This window comes from Brachyistius frenatus, unplaced genomic scaffold (genome assembly GCF_029030835.1).
Source record: "Brachyistius frenatus isolate BFR_SWC_R1_liver_20210118 unplaced genomic scaffold, ASM2903083v1 Contig_153, whole genome shotgun sequence".
Classification (NCBI taxonomy): Eukaryota; Metazoa; Chordata; class Actinopteri; family Embiotocidae; genus Brachyistius; species Brachyistius frenatus.
Window position 1 is genome coordinate 155,862 of NW_027210752.1, and position 19,056 is coordinate 174,917.

At 44.2% G+C, this 19,056-nt stretch overlaps 3 protein-coding genes across 3 annotated transcripts; 1 reads left to right on the forward strand and 2 right to left on the reverse strand.

The window, feature by feature from the left end:
- Positions 1-494: 494 nt before the first annotated feature.
- On the reverse strand, positions 495-6,460 carry hsp90aa1.2 (heat shock protein 90, alpha (cytosolic), class A member 1, tandem duplicate 2). Its single transcript, XM_069716152.1, has 11 exons — positions 6,284-6,460; positions 4,454-4,603; positions 3,874-4,240; positions 3,650-3,783; positions 3,111-3,449; positions 2,857-3,022; positions 2,542-2,732; positions 1,960-2,107; positions 1,562-1,830; positions 1,115-1,448; positions 495-962 (listed from the first exon to the last, which is right to left on the reverse strand). Exons 2-11 carry the CDS (start codon positions 4,601-4,603, stop codon positions 850-852), a joined length of 2,211 nt encoding a protein of 736 aa, XP_069572253.1. The 5' UTR covers positions 6,284-6,460; the 3' UTR covers positions 495-849.
- A 332-nt stretch (positions 6,461-6,792) lies between these two features.
- Positions 6,793-11,265, reverse strand: hsp90aa1.1 (heat shock protein 90, alpha (cytosolic), class A member 1, tandem duplicate 1). Its single transcript, XM_069716172.1, has 11 exons — positions 11,079-11,265; positions 10,100-10,249; positions 9,630-9,996; positions 9,399-9,532; positions 8,993-9,298; positions 8,718-8,883; positions 8,407-8,597; positions 8,142-8,289; positions 7,755-8,023; positions 7,318-7,651; positions 6,793-7,212 (listed from the first exon to the last, which is right to left on the reverse strand). The coding sequence occupies exons 2-11, from the start codon at positions 10,247-10,249 to the stop codon at positions 7,103-7,105; spliced, it is 2,175 nt and encodes a 724-aa protein (XP_069572273.1). The 5' UTR covers positions 11,079-11,265; the 3' UTR covers positions 6,793-7,102.
- Positions 11,266-12,637: 1,372 nt separating this feature from the next.
- wdr20b (WD repeat domain 20b) lies at positions 12,638-19,056 on the forward strand. Its single transcript, XM_069716173.1, has 4 exons — positions 12,638-12,900; positions 15,705-15,887; positions 16,055-17,515; positions 17,781-19,056. The coding sequence occupies exons 1-4, from the start codon at positions 12,652-12,654 to the stop codon at positions 17,835-17,837; spliced, it is 1,950 nt and encodes a 649-aa protein (XP_069572274.1). The 5' UTR covers positions 12,638-12,651; the 3' UTR covers positions 17,838-19,056.

A 19,056-nucleotide genomic window follows, 5' to 3' on the forward strand; every position in this document is an offset into this window, starting at 1 on the left:
GGTCACCTAAAAATGCAAAATTAACTATTTCAAAAGTTTAGTCCACAGAAAGTCACCTTAAGCTGCGGTTTAAGAGTCCTCGTCCTTTTCTTTGTCTTCTACCAATACTTTTGACACCTGATAATCATATATGATGTGAATTCTAGTTTTGCCACAAAAAGTCTCTCCCACTTCAGTTTTGGCTACTTCATATGTAAACTATCATGTTAATACACACAATACTATTTTCACTCCACTTTAAATGACTTCACAAAATGTATACTTATTTCAGCATAACAGTTCAAACTTGACTCCCTCTACCCCCCCAAATATAGCAAGGATGTAAATTACCTGCAACTACAAATTAGGACTGAAATGCAATTCACATTATCTATTGTCTTGGAGCAATTAACAACTTAAACAATATACCTGTTGTAAACTTATCAGAAATAATGTATTATAATCAACATACAAGATCAATGTCTTCAGTCCTCCATAAAAGTGAACTAAACATGACTCGTTAACATGGTAAATCTTTATTTATGGGTCTCACCGTTTCAAAGAACAGTATCAATATTGATATATTTACAGTTAACGTACGAACACACAAACTTTGGAATGTCAATAAATACAAAAACAAAAACAAAATGCATTAATAAAACCCAAGATACAAAAAGTAACAAGTTAAAAAATGAAATTCTAAAAGGAGTGAATCTGAACTGTATGGTCGATGATAATGGAAATAAAGTGAACTCGGTCAAAAAGGTGTCAGAGGGGGAAAGAGGGAGATATTCCAGGCTCATTTACAACATTTAACTTGAAATCGTATATAACACTACTTCTGAACACTAGCAGGGAACAGACACAGGCCTAGTCCACCTCTTCCATCCTGGATGTGTCGTCATCGTCCCCTTCAAGAGGGGGCATGTCCTCAGTGGGAGCGGAGGTGACTTCCTCTGGTGTCAGATCATCTTCATCAATACCTAGAGGAGGAATGAAGCAGATGATGAAGCCAGGCAATTATGTCAAAACAATCACCACACTGTATGTCAGTGCAATAATCTGTAGTTTACAATTTTGAAAGAGGAACAAGACATAAAAGCTTTATATTGTGTAAGTGAACACAGGCACTAACCGAGACCCAGCTTGATCATTCTGTAGATGCGGTTGGAGTGAGTCTGGGGATCATCCAAGGTGAATCCTGAGGAGAGCAGGGCGGTCTCAAACAGGAGGATGACCAGATCCTTCACAGACTTGTCGTTCTTGTCTGTCTCAGCCTTCTTCCTCAGAGTCTCCACAATGGGATGGTCGGGGTTAATCTCCAGGTGTTTCTTAGCAGCCATATATCCCATAGTGGAGTTGTCCCTCAGTGCCTGTGCCTTCATGATCCTCTCCATGTTGGCCGTCCAGCCGTAGGTGCTGGTGACGATGCAGCAGGGGGAGGAGACTAGGCGGTTGGAGACCGTGACCTGATGAGAGAAACGAGGATTAACATCGTTTTCTGGCAATGATTTACACATTATGAAGGTGTGCAACACACAATGGGTTGTTTTAATGCTTTTTAAGTTCTTCATCTGCTCACCTTTTCCACCTTCTTCTCCAAGATGTCCTTCATGATCTTGCAGAGGTTCTCAAACTGAGCCTTCTTCTCCTCCTGCTTCTTCTTATCATCCTCATCCTCGGGCAGCTCCAGGCCTTCCTTGGTCACTGAAACCAGGTTCTTGCCCTCAAACTCCTTCAGCTGCTGGACACAGTACTCGTCAATGGGCTCGATCATGTAAATGACCTCGAGGCCGGCTTTGCGAAGGCGCTCCACAAAGGCAGAGTTGGCCACCTGGTCTTTGGTCTCACCTGATACACAGACATGGCAATGCAGTCAGACATTCATGTGCCATTTAACCAGCACATTAAATAACTCAGCTCACATGATTTATAAAGCTTCTCGGTTTACATCAGCTTCAAAATGAAAAAGATCCTCACCAGTGATGTAGTAGATGTGCTTCTGGCTGTCCTTCATTCGTGTGACATAGTCCTTCAGGGAAACCATCTCGTCTCCAGAGGCTGAGGTGTAGTAGCGCAGCAGCTCAGACAGCCTCTTCCTGTTCTGGGAGTCCTCATGGATGCCAAGCTGAAAATTAAAAAAAAAAAAAATAACATTCAAACTTCCAGTAACATTTAGCTACAAAGGAGACACCTTTTCAGATGGCATTTTAAATCTGGTTTAATACAGGCCCTGTCAGGTGTATCACAGCCAGAGTGGCTGTATTTACATCAAGATGGCAGGTAGGAGCTCAATACAAGATTTAAAGCTGCTTTACATAGAGGCAATATGGCCATAGGATCAGACAGATGGCTACCGAGTAAGAGGTTAGAGGAACAAAGGTGATCATTAACAAAAATTCAACTTTTCACTTTAATCTAATTTGTCCACTCCAACCTGCAGGGTTTCAGAACCCATGTGGATTGCATGAGGGCTCAACAGAAGACTGGTTGCCAAACGTTTCAATGAGACAAGATTAGGAAAACTTGCAGCTGGCACAGTGCGAGGTTGTGGAAACTGACCTTGATGTTCTTGGAGAACTGCTCATAGTACTTCTTGTAGTTGTCCTTGTCCTCGGACAGTTCTGTGAACAGTTCCAGGCACTTCTTGACCAGGTTCTTGCGGATGACCTTCAGGATCTTGCTCTGCTGCAGCATCTCTCTGGAGATGTTCAGGGGCAGATCCTCAGAGTCCACAACACCCTTGATGAAGTCTGGTAGGAAGGATGAGGACAACTTGATCAACGATATATCTGCATTTTTAAGATGATATATCCATGTGTAATTTTAATCACGAGTTAATTATCGGAGTAATTCCACACTTCGATTAATACTCACTGAGATACTCGGGGATGAGCTCATCACAGTTGTCCATGATGAAGACCCTGCGCACGTAAAGCTTAATGTTGTTCTTCTTCTTCTTGTTCTCAAAAAGGTCAAAGGGAGCTCGACGAGGCACAAAGAGCAGGGCGCGGAATTCCAACTGGCCCTCTACTGAAAAGTGCTGCGGCAAAATAGGTTGAAGCAGTCATTTAAAATTCCCAACCGTGACAACATGCACAATCCAAGTGTTCAAAAAAATAGAGACTAACCTTGACAGCCAGGTGGTCCTCCCAGTCGTTGGTGAGACTCTTGTAGAACTCTCCGTACTCCTCATTGGTGATGTCGTCTGGGTTACGGGTCCACAAGGGCTTGGTCTTGTTCAGCTCCTCCTGATCGATGTACTTCTCCTTGATCTTCTTCTTCTTCTTCTTCTTTTCTGAGGACTTGTCGTGGTCGTGGTCGTGGTCGTGCTCATCATCCGACCCAACGTCCTCGATCTCGGGTTTGTCCTCATCCTTCTCCTCCTCCTCGTCTTTGTCTTTCTCCTTCTCCTCTTCCTCCTCCTCCGCCTCGTCGTCACTCACCTCCTTGTCCCGCTCTTTCTCCACCTGAAGGAAAAAAAAAAAAAAAATAAAACCATGAGTCACAGGCCTAAAAATAAATTTACCACAACTTTTGTCAAAATAAAAAAATACATTGTTGCTGAAACAACAAATTTGTGAAATCAGTGTTTTCAGATTTTTGCATTAAGTGATTTTAACTCATTTATAAGTCTACTTGGCATTTTAAAGCCTATGTTAGTACTTACATAGAGTGTGATGGGGTAGCCAATGAACTGTGAGTGCTTCTTCACAATCTCTTTGACCCTTCGCTCCTCAAGGTATTCTGTCTGGTCGTCTTTTAGGTGCAGGATTACCTTGGTTCCACGCCACACTGAATCAGCTGTACGGGGTAAATATAGGTCAGTGCGTGATACAATAACTATGTTAAATAACCACCAAGTTATTTTATTTGTACGTTTACATGACTTACAGATGTCCACTCTAACCGTGAATGAGCCTCCAGCAGAAGATTCCCACACGTACTGCTCGTCATCGTTGTGCTTGGTGATGACCTTCACCTTGTCAGCCACCAGGTAAGCGGAGTAGAAACCCACACCGAACTGACCGATCATGGAGATGTCGGCTCCGGCCTGCAGAGCCTCCATGAAGGCCTTGGTGCCGGACTTGGCGATTGTGCCCAGGTTGTTGATCAGGTCAGCCTTGGTCATGCCGATACCCGTGTCAATCAGGGTCAGGGTGCGTTCCTCTTTGTTGGGAATGATTTCAATTTTGAGGTCCTTGCCGTTGTCCAGCTTTGAGGGATCAGTGAGACTCTCATAGCGGATTTTGTCCAGAGCCTGACAAAAAAACAAAAAATCCATTAATAAAATGTTTTTACAAAAAGTTAAATGACTTTTAATTTATTAACTATTTGTCAGTTCCAATTCCTTGATTATCAGCATATTAGTACGTATTATAGCCACCTCATATAACATGAATTGCCTTAAAACAAGCTCAATAAACACCTTTAACACAAGGTGAGATTAAGACTAATACTTTGACAAACTTACATCTGAGGAGTTGGAGATAAGCTCCCTGAGGAAGATCTCTTTGTTAGAGTAGAAGGTGTTAATGATCAAGGACATCAGCTGAGCAATCTCAGCCTGGAATGCAAAGGTCTCCGCCTCCTCCTCCATTGGTTGGTCGTGTGATTCAGGCATCTAAGTGGAGAGGACACACAAGTACTGTATCTTAGAACAAGAATGCATCATAGATTAACATGTACATACACAAAATATATCCCTAATGCACAGCATACACTGGCTTTGCACAGCTATTTGACAAAGATTAGAGAAGTGACTCCTTCACCACAAGAAAGAATGCTGCACACTTTCACAGAAATTTTGACATAACTTGTTTATTTGTTCTAATGTCATTTTTACAGTCATACAGACGTCTTACTGACTTGTGTCTGAGGATCAGTTGCAGCACAATAATGCACTACACTAGCAGCAAGCACTGCCAATCCCCCTCTGGTTATGTATTAAAGTGACACCTCATCCTCATTAAGGATCCTCATATCATATTATGGAATTAACACCACCACAAATGAATAGTCTCAAGAACTCCCTTACATTTAAATCAATTCCTCTGGTAGTCTACATATTTATTACATTTCATTACACAGTACATGCAAAACCTTTAATATTGTCCATTATTTGTATGTTCCATTGTCAAAATACCAATTAAATAATCAGTTGACATGAGGTTATTTTAAGGTGCAGCAGGGTATCTGCATCAGTATGATTAGATGTGGGCACGTTATATTTGTTAAGGCAGGTGGTGTGACAGACTGTCTCAGCTTTGCTAACTGCTCCACCTCTCTATAATCCATCTCTGGCAGATGAGACTAATCCACCTGCTTCTGTCTACAACAAGTTACCTTTTCCAGAGAGCAGTAAACGCAATCAAATGTATGCATGGTTTGTGTAGAGTGATCGTTTCCTTTATGTTTTTGGAATTTTTTTTGTTTGTTTAAAATGTATATTTAGGTTCCACTACTAGATTCCACTTCACTTCCAGGCGCCGTTATCCTGTCCTACTTGGTTATTGGCTGGTCAGAGAGGAGCACATGGCTTTGAATTGCACAGCATCAGCAGGAATGACCCCACCTACCGGTCTCTCGGATAAATTACACGTTTCTAGAAGGTACCAAGAGGCGAACCGAGCTCTCTAGCAGTTTCCATAGGAATGGAAAGCTCCTCCTCTCCAACCATCTGAAGCGGTTCTGTGAATGGACGCCCTGTACCCCACTGATCTCACACTGGATTGCTGTGGGACAGCAGAGGACGGCGTAAACTGGAAATCTCAGAATAAATCTCTCTCCTCGCGCAATGTGATTAGGTTCATTAAGCTGTGTGCTCTAATAAGACATAATTCCTCACTGACAAGTGCACCACCAAATGCATCATGGCCATGTGGCTCCCAGGTTTGAGCAAGGTAATGTGGCCGGGATAGTTGCCAAGAAAATGTTGCAAAAAAAAAAAAAAAAAGTTCTGAAATATGCAAATAAGGCCGAGTACCATCAATCATTATATACCTCGATATAAAAATCATAAGCCTGGTTATCGTGTTTTAATCGCGAATTTATTACACCGGGTTACATTAACTACAATGAATGCTGGTATTCACAGAAGTCGTCACTATTCCTATTAAGGCATGTCAAAAATATTTGAACATTATCGTCATTGTATAAAATATCAGCTTCGGTAGGCTATAATCTATGTGGCAACTGAGCTATCATCAGCGGACCATTAAACATGAATGTCAAAGTGTGTAACATTACATTCGTTCAGCTGGCGTCTCCGTCGTAAATGCTGGATAAAACGTCATTCGTTTACCTTGGTCTTCAGTGAACGGGTATCTCCGGAGTGAGATGTGCGGAGGTCGTTTTTCTAAATCTCCCGATGCGCCGACTGGTGCGGTTCCTCCGGGATCCAGTGAAGATCGCTGTGCAGTATTTGTACCCTTTCCGAGCGTTCGAGAAATCCTGACCTGAGCTTCCAGAACCGTCTGGAATCCTCCTCGCTAAACAGCTCTGTATCGGCCGCTGATTGGCCCGCTGGACTGTCAATCACACCGAGCGTTCACGCCTTTATGCCCTTGTTTGACAGGAGTAGGCGGGATTAAAGGACGGGAGGGCGTTCCAAGTGAGAAAAAAAAAAAAAGACGTGGAAGTAGAAACTGAAAATTCCAGAACAGTGACTAAAAGAGTGACTAAAATAATGAGCTGTTGTTGATGAAATTCAACTGCTATACATATATTATTATGTCTTTCTCCTCTTCTCCAGCCATTATTTATTCATAAGAAAAAGAAAATGCATGCACGTGTCAAAAGAATGATTGCAGGCATTTCTAAATATATTTTATTACAAATTTGAATGTTTTTCATAAAAAATTTAACAGTTACAAAAAGAGACAAAAGTCAAATCCCCAGTGACTTTATATTACTCTTAATGGTTGCCAGTAGTATTATATAAGTAGCTGATATAATGTAGACTAAAGCCACACTATGGCCTGCCTTAATTCCATCAACTTCTATATTGACTTATTAATACTGTTTATGAACAGGATTTGTGTTCAAATGAAATATGTTTGAAAATGCAATATAACTTACAAAAATAAAAATTAGGAAAGACAGAAAAAGTCTTGTGAGTATTTTAGTCGACTTCCTCCATTCTTGATGTGTCATCATCTCCTTCCAAGACTGGCATATCTTCTTCAGCAGGCTGAATGAGGTCCTCAACTGCAGAATCATCATCATCAATTCCTGTGAATAAGAATGTATTCATTAACAACCAAAGCCCCCTTATCAAAGTATAATAAGAAAACAAGTTCCTGTAACGTTTGCAGAGGTATGGAGAATAAAACATACCAAGACCAAGTTTGATCATTCTGTAGATGCGGTTGGCGTGTGTCTGTGGATCCTCCAGTGTGAATCCTGAGGACATCAGGGCAGTCTCGAAGAGCAGGATGACCAGGTCCTTCACGGCCTTATCGTTCTTGTCAGCCTCTGCCTTCACCCTCAAGGTCTCAATGATTGGATGCAGCGGGTTGATCTCAAGGTGCTTCTTGGCTGTCATGTAGCCCATAGTGGAGTTGTCTCTCAGGGCCTGAGACTTCATGATCCTCTCCATGTTGGCCGTCCAGCCGTAGGCACTGGTGACGATGCAGCAGGGGGAGGAGACCAAGCGGTTGGAAACTACAACCTGTCCATAAGCAAATTCAGTATTATTATCATGATCAAACAAAGTCCATCCAGCGTTATCAGTGTATTAGCAGTGACTTCATTTCGAGAAGGAGAGAGGTTACCTTTTCAATCTTCTTGTCGAGGATGTCCTTCATGATCTTGCAGAGGTTCTCAAACTTATTTTTAAGCTCCTCCTGCTTCTTCTTATCATCCTCATCCTCGGGCAGCTCCAGGCCTTCCTTGGTCACTGAAACCAGGTTCTTGCCATCAAACTCCTTCAGCTGCTGGACACAGTACTCGTCAATGGGCTCGATCATGTAAATGACCTCGAGGCCGGCTTTGCGAAGGCGCTCCACAAAGGCAGAGTTGGCCACCTGGTCTTTGGTCTCACCTGTAAAAGTTGATTTTAATTAATTGAATCGCTCTGCAGTTAAATAAATTGATATTAAGCAAACTCTCAAGCAAAGTTTGGGGAAAAAAAGAGTGGAAACTAAGTTTGAACAACTCACCGGTGATGTAGTAAATGTGTTTCTGGTTGTCTTTCATGCGAGCAACATAGTCCTTCAGGGAAACCATCTCGTCTCCAGAGGCTGAGGTGAAGTAGCGCAGCATCTCAGACAGCTTCTTCCTGTTCTGGGAGTCCTCATGGATGCCAAGCTGTAACATGAAGAAACGTGCTACTGTGTGCAATTGAAATCAAACCAAGATATGACATTTCGATATTTCATCTGAAAGTTTAATGTTTTAGAAATTAATTCGGATGGATCAACCTACCTTGATGTTCTTGGAGAACTGCTCGTAGCACTTCTTGTAGTTGTCCTTGTCCTCGGACAGTTCTGTGAACAGTTCCAGGCACTTCTTGACCAGGTTCTTGCGGATGACCTTCAGGATCTTGCTCTGCTGCAGCATCTCTCTGGAGATGTTCAGGGGCAGATCCTCAGAGTCCACAACACCCTTGATGAAGTCTAAGTAGAGAAGATAAAACCTGCTCAGCTATCCAAAGCCAGTTTTAAGGTTATTGATATCTCAGCAAGACCAGACTAAGGATAGGTATGTCAATGACTAGTAGTATAAGTATTACTTACTGAGATACTCTGGAATCAGCTCATCACAGTTGTCCATGATGAAGACCCTGCGTACATAAAGCTTGATGTTGTTTTTCTTTTTCTTGTTTTCAAAGAGGTCGAATGCAGCCCTTCTGGGAACGAAAAGCAAGGCACGGAACTCCAGCTGACCTTCCACTGAGAAATGCTGCGGCGACAAGATAAAGGTACGTATTGGTTAGCTTAAAAGTACGTCGTTGGTTGACACTACAGGCTGCAATATTTTAGGGCATTTATCACCAGTAGATGTAGCTCACCTTGACAGCCAGGTGGTCCTCCCAGTCGTTGGTGAGACTCTTGTAGAATTCTCCGTACTCCTCATTGGTGATGTCGTCTGGGTTACGGGTCCAGATGGGCTTGGTCTTGTTCAGCTCCTGAGCATCAATGTACTTTTCCTTGACCTTCTTCATCCTCTTGTTCTTTCCATCCTTTGTGTCTTCATCCTCGTCGGAGCCAACGTCCTCAATCTTTGGTTTGTCCTTGTTCTCAGCAGCATCTTTCTCAACTTCTTCTTCCTTTTCTCCCTCATCAAGGTCCACCTCCTTCTCTCTTGTCTTCTCCACCTTGAACATACGAAACGGTTAATTAATTTTTGTATTACTGTGTACATTGAATATAATCAATATGGAAAATACCTATTCTTATTGCTTAAAAATAACTTACATAGAGTGTAATAGGATAGCCAATGAACTGTGAGTGCTTCTTGACAACTTCCTTAATGCGTTTCTCCTCACAGTACTCTGTCTGATCCTCTTTGAGGTGAAGAATCACTCTTGTGCCTCTGCCAATGGACTCTCCTAAAAGTATCAATCAAATAAACAGTCAGGGTAAGGTCCGAAAATGGATCAAACTGTTGATTAAAGTAATATATAAATGAGGAGAATAAAAACATACCAGTGTCAACCTTGACCGTGAATGAGCCTCCAGCTGCAGATTCCCACATGTACTGCTCGTCATCGTTGTGCTTGGTGATGACCGTCACCTTGTCAGCCACCAGGTAAGCGGAGTAGAAACCCACACCGAACTGACCGATCATGGAGATGTCGGCTCCAGCCTGCAGAGCCTCCATGAAGGCCTTGGTGCCGGACTTGGCGATTGTGCCCAGGTTGTTAATCAGGTCAGCCTTGGTCATGCCGATACCCGTGTCAATCAGGGTCAGGGTGCGAGCGTGCAGGTCGGGCTTGACTTCAATCTTCATGTCCTTGCAGGACTCGAGTCTGCTGGGGTCGGTCAAGCTTTCATATCTGATTTTATCCAAGGCCTGTCCAGAAGGGATAACCGCATTAAAATAGTGATGCTTGTATAAATGGAAAGGCTGCTGTTTTTTTTTTTTTTAAGTGAACAAAATGTTGATTTTTACTTACATCTGAGGAGTTGGAGATGAGCTCTCTAAGGAAGATCTCTTTGTTTGAGTAGAAAGTGTTGATGATAAGGGACATAAGCTGAGCAATCTCAGCCTGGAAGGCAAAGGTCTCAGCCTCCTCCTCCATAACGTGTCCAGCGTTCTCAGGCATCTAAAGGAAACCACATAATACATTATGCTTTATGAAATTGTTTTCTTGAATAATAATAATGTTACTCATATTTAAACATACTATTTTGTATTAATATTAAAATTGATTTACTATGTAGTTTAGATTTTTTTTCTCCCTGTTATTATATCTGAAATGTTCTTCTTTTTAAGACACCCACAGCCACATGGCTAAAGCCGGGTTGCAGTTGCTGATGGTGGGTGAACACATGTTCCTTCTGTCAATCAAAGACTTGGCATTTGGAAAATGGGTGGAGTTTTGATGGGTTCCCAACCCCCCCACAGGGGCTTCAGCATGTGTCATTCAACACCTTTTTGTTAAAGGAAGGAAAAGCTGCTTGCAATTCAAAAATGAAAGAAAAACTAACTTTAGTTTTTTAACCATAGAGCAGGAAAATCTCTCCTCTATTGTCATGTGGAGCACTAACGAGTTCAGCCTTGTAATCATATTTCCTCAGTTAAGCATTCATGACAGATACAACAAAAGTTTTGATCTTCGTTCAAACACTGCCTTATCATTTTATTTTTATTACTTATATTCTAAAATATGAATATGCTGCATCTAAATTTTTACCAAATGGTTTTCCTGCTCATCGACCATTGCTCACACCGAGGGTCACCCTGCTTGCCATGTGCTTCTTACAAATCACAGTGATTCTGGTAAAGAGGCTAGTCTGTCGGTCTAATAAAAACAAAATCCTACTACCTTTTCTGCCTGTACCATTAAAACACCTAATGTACTTTTTCATTACTTTTTTTTTTTTCATTTGAAATGCAACAGAAAAACTTAGCTGTATTTGCTTCAGTCTTACCTTGAATATAATCTTTGTCTTCTGTTCCTTCTTGTAGATAGTCGTCGAATGAATCACTGAACTTGCCTTCTCTTTTTGAAGGGCTCCAAATGAGTACCTCGCTGATGCTCCTGTGGGCTGTAAGCCTCTCTTGGGTTTGTTTGAGTGAGTACCTTTTTATTCTGTGCAGACCTCACGACAGGCCGGTGTCTTTTTATACTTAAGGGGGTGGTTTCTCGAAGCTCCCATTCAGAAGCTTCCAGAAGATACTACAGTAAGAGGAAGGGCGGGGGGTGTTAAGGAAAGGCCGAGAAGGGGGTAGCGAGTGAGACACCAGAGCCCTAAAGTTTATGTGCCCTTATAGGGCTGCAGAGTCACAAGAAGTGCCTGTCACTCACAGTGAGAGCTTTCCTGATAGCTTGTCTGGCTACTAGGCCTCATACCCCCCTGTAAGCGTCACAGCTGTGCACCGCCGTCGCTATCAGCTGCTGTCGTGTTGCCTCATTGGATCCACACGCACTCCATAGAACAACAGGCCTGTGTCTTTTTTTGGCGTTCAAGATTGGGATGAATCTCAAGGTTTCACATATTTTAAGCAGTTGGGGCAACGATTGCAACACAGATTCACTTTGTCTGTTGGAGATTATAAAGTACATTCAAACACAACTTTATTATAGCACTTTAACAGTGTTCCTGGACATGTACTATGGGCTAATCCCACATAATGTTCTCTCTTTAAATAAAATGGGATATTTACCTTTCCCCAGTGGACACAGACAACATGAGGGACAATATGGATTTAAAGGTTCACAACATGACCATACTCTGGGTCCGAGACCATTATAATGAAGCTAAAACAGTATGAGCTGGAAACAGTTCACACTGAAACATCTTGCACAACCTGAATCTGCATTTCAGTAATGTAACTTGGAAGATAAGAGCATTTATCGCTGTCTCAGTGCAATGGAAAGCAGGATACATCTTTTGACAATTTGCCTGAGGTAAATTAAATGTGACTGGACGGGTTTTGTGCTGCCACTGCTTATTCAGAAATTAGTTTAACAGAAATCCTGGTACACAGGTGTGACATGGCTAGATAGGAAACAGGTAATGCTGTCATACACATCAACCCGTGTATGTTAAAGTATACATAGCTCATGAGGGTCTCGAGAGATGCTCCATACACTCAATCAACCAGCGTAAAACTTGCAACATGTCATACCACTCACACAAGGCATTTTCTTTTATATTTTATATTATTATTTTCATTTATAATTATTAAAGTGACTAATTGGTTGTATTTTCTATAAAAAGTGTGACTTTGTATAGGTAATTGATTGTTTCATGAATTATAACTATAATTGACACAACGTTTTTAATAAATGGTTACTTCAGTAGCAAAAACATTATGGCACTGGACATGTGTAGCCTTGAGGTGTTTAAAACGTTATTCGTTACCTGAAACCGGTTTGAATGCTCACTTTGTTTACGGTTCTAGTTTCATCTTTATAATTTCGCTGGACTTCAACAGTCCCGACGCATGCGCTGACGGTAACATCCGGGGCTGGCACAAGGATGAACGCCAATTTCCAAGATGGCGGCGGAGGGAGGAGGGAAGGAGATGAACGAAATTAAAACTCAATTCACCACACGAGAAGGCGTCTACAAACTCCTCACTCACTCCGAATACAGCCGCCCGAACAGGGTGCCTTTCAACTCGCAGGGCTCCAACCCCGTCAAGGTCTCCTTCGTCAACGTAAACGACCAGTCCGGCAACGGCGACAGGATCTGTTTCAATGTGGGCCGGGAACTGTACTTTTATATCTACAAAGGCGTGAGGAAGGTAAACAATGCTGAGTGCGTTGACGAGGCCGCCGCTGTCCGGGAGGCGACACCCGCTGATTCGGCGTCTTTAAACGTGTCGCACAACCTCCCGGCTTGTCAACTCCGTTAGCTCCCGTCATTGAAGTGCGCAGGTTGTCGAGGCCGGGCCGTGTAGCAGACCTCGCTAAGTTGGGTACTAATTAGCATTGTGAGCTAACATCGCCACAGTTGTTTTTTTTGTTGTTGTTGTTTTGTGTTTTTGTGTGTGTGTGTGTGTGTGCCTCCGTAAGACTCGTGCGCTCCTCGCCGTCCGCCAGTTTTTCCGAGTTTTTAAGCCAGTGACAGGCCGCGACACGACATCCCCCACCCCACCACCACCCCCACCCCAGTCCATTTGGTTTGACGCGTGTAAAGGCTTGTCATGTCACGTCGGATGATGACGATGATGATGATGATGTGTTTTTGTTTACCCTCGTTCTTCACACGGTAGCTGAACCTTTTACACCGGACGGAGCGGCCGAGTTGTTGGAGACCGCGGTGTCTCTCTTCTTCTCCCCCCCCCTCCTGTTACAGAAGCCGCTAAAAGTGTTCGCGTTGATCGGACTGGAAGTGACGAGTTGGTCGGCCCTCGTGATGTAATGATGTGTTCACTCTCCCGTCAGGGTTTGGATGGGATGCAATGTGATTCACGGTGATGACGTCATTGCAGCAAGCCCACGTTTGGTGGTGTTAAACAGGGGGGATGGTGAATGTGACCGCGGTGATCATGATGCTGCTGTTGTTGTTGTTGTCGTCGTCGTCGTCCCTGAAGCAGCGTCTGAAAGCAAAGTCTCAGTAGCAAACAAGCTTCCCAATAAGAACTCTGTTGTTGTTGTTTTTTTTATTTTTTTCCCCACTGCAAACAACTGACAGGAGGAGAAACCGTGAAAGGAACCTGGTTATGTTCAGTCCAAATCAAGAGTCTTTTGCCATCAGAGTCCGATCTTTTCGATTAACCTCGTCTGTGTGTCTGGGTGGCAATGGTTGCTACGGTGATGGCATCGCTCCTGAAAATAAAAGCAGTTCACTTAAACAAACCGTAATGGAATAGGCTCATTTACCACATCGCAAACATGGCGGTCACAGCCATGACATTTTTAGTTGACAATTGTCATACATATTAATGATTTGTTTATTTCTGCCACCACTCTAGTTCAAGCCTAATCATCGTTCAATGACATACATGCACCTTATTAATAGGGAGAGATATTTATTGGCTGCGGGGTTTTGCTTCGCAGCTAAATGCATGATGTCACCGTCAATCAATAGGTGCTCATCGAAATGCAGTCGGTCGAACACGGCGACAGGCCGGCGCACGGCAAATGAATCCCTGAGCTTCTTTTCTTGAAGACGTGGAAACATGACCACACATGGCGATGTCATTAAAATAACGATACGATGTCAGAGACTTTATTTCGTGCAGCTGTCACTGTCTAGGGAGGAGTGTGGTCCAGACTGAACAGCTGTGACCGTCTCCCTCTGCCATCAACTTACCATGAAACTGCACACATGGACTTTACAGCGAATCAAAAGTGCCAGATGTAAACAAAAACAAAAAAATCAGATTAGAACAGTCGGAAATTAGATTTTGACCGATAGTCCGAACAAAGCCTGCGTTCACTCAAATGAGCCACAGACTGTAATCAGAGGATTTGATTTGGAAGGTAATATGCACCAGTATACCAGTATATGTATGCATATCATCTTTAAAGCACGCTATAGTTTTAAAGCCGGTCTGTTATTTCGATGGACCTTTAATCACCTGTTGAGCAGCCCTGCAGGGACATTGGTTGAAAAAAAAAAAAGTCCTGTGCGTTTTGCAAATGGGTTTCATTTGGATGTTGCAGTGTAGTGATGGGATATATTCATACCACACTCATGCCAATAATTAGAAAACAGAGTAAGTTCTGATATGATCAAACTAGTACGAGAGCAAAATAGTTTCCTGCTGACTTTGACCCTGACGTGCCGATTTTCTATGACACTTCCTTCCTTGGACAATTTGATTAAAAAGCTAGTAAAAAATGTCCACGTCAAGGCAAATAATAAGTTGCCACTGTCTCTAGGCTTTACAGCACGTGGGTTGAATGGGAGTGGAAAGGGAGGCGGTTATCTGTTGCACGGAAGTCAATGCAGAACCACAGAAGTACAGGAAGTCATGCTGCCTGATTGTTGATGTGGATTCTTGTAGAAGCTGTGGACCCCCCTCAGAGCTACACAATTAAAACGTGACCTCGATTGATACCTCCATATCGTCTCATTTCGTCTCAAATGACAACGATTCTGCTGCATTGTTATTCAGGACATCATCCAAACAAGCGCTCCTACTTTTTCCCCTCTGATGACCACATGGCTTTACACCACGTGAAACAGAACTGTCAGTAAAAAAATAAAAATCAGACGTACGTTGGTAGCATTGTTGTTGTTCTCGAAATGTCACACTCGGCCCTTATTAAAGGAGTCTCTCCTTTACAGCAGTCTCTCTGACAACTCCGAGAACGTTATAGTCACAACCCCCAAGTTTGTAATTCTGGCTCCTTTAATGCACCAAAATAGACCACAAGAAAAGTTGTAGTAATGAAGTATGAAGCTGTCCCACATATCTTAATTTGCGCTGGCTAAGCTTTTGTTGATCCTCCTCTCTATTTTTGGATGATGACTTTCCTACATGTCGCAACATGGTGTTTCAGCATAACGGTGTCAGCGACACAATCTGTCCCAACTAAAAGAACATATTTTTTTTTCTCCTTTTTAATTGCAATCGTGTGTTTGTTGTGGTTCCAGGCTGCTGACCTCAGTAAGCCCATAGACAAGAGGATATACAAAGGAACGCAGCCGACGTGTCACGACTTCAACCCCCTCACAGCTACAGCAGAGAGCGTCTCCCTGCTGGTGGGCTTCTCGGCAGGCCAAGTGCAACTCATAGACCCGATAAAGAAGGAAACCAGCAAACTCTTCAATGAGGAGGTGGGTTACAGTCGACACCGTTTTGAAGGACACGGTTTTTAAAGACGGTTTACTTCTTCAGAATTGGACTAAATACTTGCATTCTATTTTGGTTAGTCGACTGAATGAAGTAACTGGCTGACCAGACTCCATGTTTTTTTTCTCTTTGTTCTCTCCCCCCACTCCAGAGACTTATAGACAAGTCGAGAGTGACGTGCGTACGATGGGTTCCTGGTTCAGAGAGCCTGTTCCTGGTGGCTCACTCCAGCGGCAGCATGTACTTGTACAACGTGGAAAACACCTGTGGCACCACAGCGCCTCACTACCAGCTACTCAAGCAGGGCGAAAACTATGCTGTGCATACCTGCAAGAGCAAGTCCGCTCGTAACCCGTTGCTGCGCTGGACAGTGGGCGAAGGGGCACTCAATGAGTTTGCTTTCTCCCCGGACGGCAAGTTCCTGGCTTGCGCGAGCCAGGACGGCTTCCTGCGGGTGTTCGGCTTCGACGCCGCCGAGCTCCACGGAACAATGAAGAGCTACTTCGGTGGCCTGCTGTGCGTGTGCTGGAGCCCGGACGGACGGTACATCGTGGCGGGCGGGGAGGACGACCTGGTGACGGTGTGGTCCTTTTTGGACTGCAAGGTCATCGCGCGGGGGCACGGCCACAAGTCGTGGGTGAGCGTGGTGGCGTTCGACCACTGTACCACCAGCGTGGAGGACGGCGACCCCCCCGCTGAGTTCAGTGGCAGCGATGAGGACTTCCATGAGCAGATACACTTCGGCGCCGGCCGGGACAGAGCGAACAGCTCCCATTCTCGGCTCTCTAAGAGGAACTCTACTGACAGTCGGCCCGTTAGCGTCACCTACAGATTTGGCTCAGTGGGTCAGGATACCCAGCTGTGTTTGTGGGACCTTACGGAGGACATTCTCTTTCCTCACCTTCCGTTGTCACGCACTCGGACTCACACTAATGTAATGAGTGCCACGAGCCCTCCAGCCACTGGACAAACCACTACTTCTACTACTACTACTTCTACTACTACTACTACTACTTCTACTACTAGTACTTCTACTACTACTACTACTACTGTATCCACCACCACCAATTCCAGTGGCACCAATGGTAAAGACAATGTGAGCAATAGTAGCACCAGTGGCAACCCGGCGAACTCCCTCCCCAGCACCCTGCCCCGGTCCAACAGCTTGCCCCACTCCTCCAACCCGGCGGGGGGCAGCACCCCGAACAGTCACACGGGCAGCAACAGCAGCGGCAGCACCAAGGGCAACAGCATCATCGACAGCGCTTTCATCGCCACCAGCGTCAGCAAGTTCGCGACGCTGTCGCTGCACGACTCGCGCAAGGAGCGCCACGAGAAGGACCACAAGCGCAACCACAGCATGGGCCACATCAGCAGCAAGAGCAGCGACAAGCTCAACCAGCTCAGCTCGTCGCGGACGGCCAAGGCCGACGCCGCAAAGACTCTGGGCACGACGCTGTGCCCGCGCATGGAGGAGGTGCCACTCCTCGAGCCGCTGGTGTGCAAGAAGATCGCTCACGAAAGACTCACTGTGTTAATCTTCCTTGAGGACTGTCTGGTAACAGCCTGTCAGGAGGGTTTCGTTTGCACATGGGCTAGGCCCGGGAAAGTGGTGAGTGACAGGCCTCTTGAGGATACTGTCATGTGACACCTCTAAACTCGCGTTGTTTAGGTATTTTTCGCGCATCCGGAGGCCATTAGTGCCCCCACCCCCTCCGCGTGCAGCCAGATTTACACTAAACCCACAGCGTTTGTCGATGCTTAACAGGACACCTTCTCTGACAGTACACCTCATGGCCTCACTATTCTGCCTCTTGCATTGCATTGAAGTAAACACTGTTGTTTGTTATCAATGTGTGTTATCTGTCTCTCCACAGGGATTGCTATCATCTCAAAACAACCCAGCCAACTCCCCCAGTGGAACAGTAGTATAGCCCCAGTGCTGGTGCTGCTAATGACAGCGCCATGCAACAGAGACGGGTTGTGGGGGGGGGCGACCAAGGCCAAGGCCCCGCAGCGCTTCTTCACACACTGTCACACACACCACATGAACCTCCAGTGTCACCTTCATTCTCATCACTAGAACCACCCCGACGCTCTCTTTGTGTTACTGCATAACCGATGTTGGCCAAGCCAGGGTTTGAAACTCGGCCCCCCCTCCCCCCTCCTCTTCTTCTTCTTTTTTTTTTTTTTTTTCTTTGAGGGGTTAAAAGGATGCTATTGGAAGTAAGAGGGCAAGCTTTAAATCATCCAGGAGGTTGATGGGAAGGTTGGACTGGCTCGTTGTTGCACCTACGGTCATATCAAGTCGTGTCTAGTCTGAAAATAACTAAAACCCAATCTTTTGTGCCTGTAGATCCTCAAAGACTAGACGCGGCGCGAGCATTGTAACGATGCCTCAACCGAACCCTTTGTGTGGGTTTAATTCAATCCCTTGTTCATGTAATATGTCCACAGATAAAGGGAATACGATGAGGGAGCAGCTGCATATCCCCCAAAGCTAGGTCTCTTTCGTTATTGTTTTCTTTCCACCTCCTGGGTGCAGCCACAGTCCTCAAACACCCGCTCAAAGAGAGGCCGCTTTTGACTTCCTTTATAAACATTTGAATCCGAGGTGTCACACTTTTGAGTGTATGTTTTGCACAGAGTTTCTTTTCATCCTGCCCCCCCCCCCCCACTCCCTCATTACTTTTGAATTCATTTTGACTGCAGAAAACAAGTGGCATATTTGGACGACAGCTTCGGAAGCACTTGTGGGGGGAAATGGAGGGTGGGGGGGTGGCGGCTTGTTATTGCTCTGTCTCAACGCTGGATGCTGCAATCATAGTTTTTTATATGGAAAACAAATTGTTTGCACTTAATAGTTTGTTAGAGGAGAATGGCTTTACATTTTTGGAGTGTGTAAGGACTCCTTGACAAGGTTGATATATATAAATAGAATTAAAAACAGAAAAAACTTTGTATCTATTGAACATTTATTTTAATATTGTTTCAGATTAAATGGGCTCTGTAATATATGTAAATATTGTACTTCAATGATTTATGGGTGAGATGATCGTTATTACATTAGTTTAAAGATCCCTCATTTCAGAAAATAGTGATATTTCTAATACAGAAAATCTATACCTAATATTAAAATGAATCTTGAATATG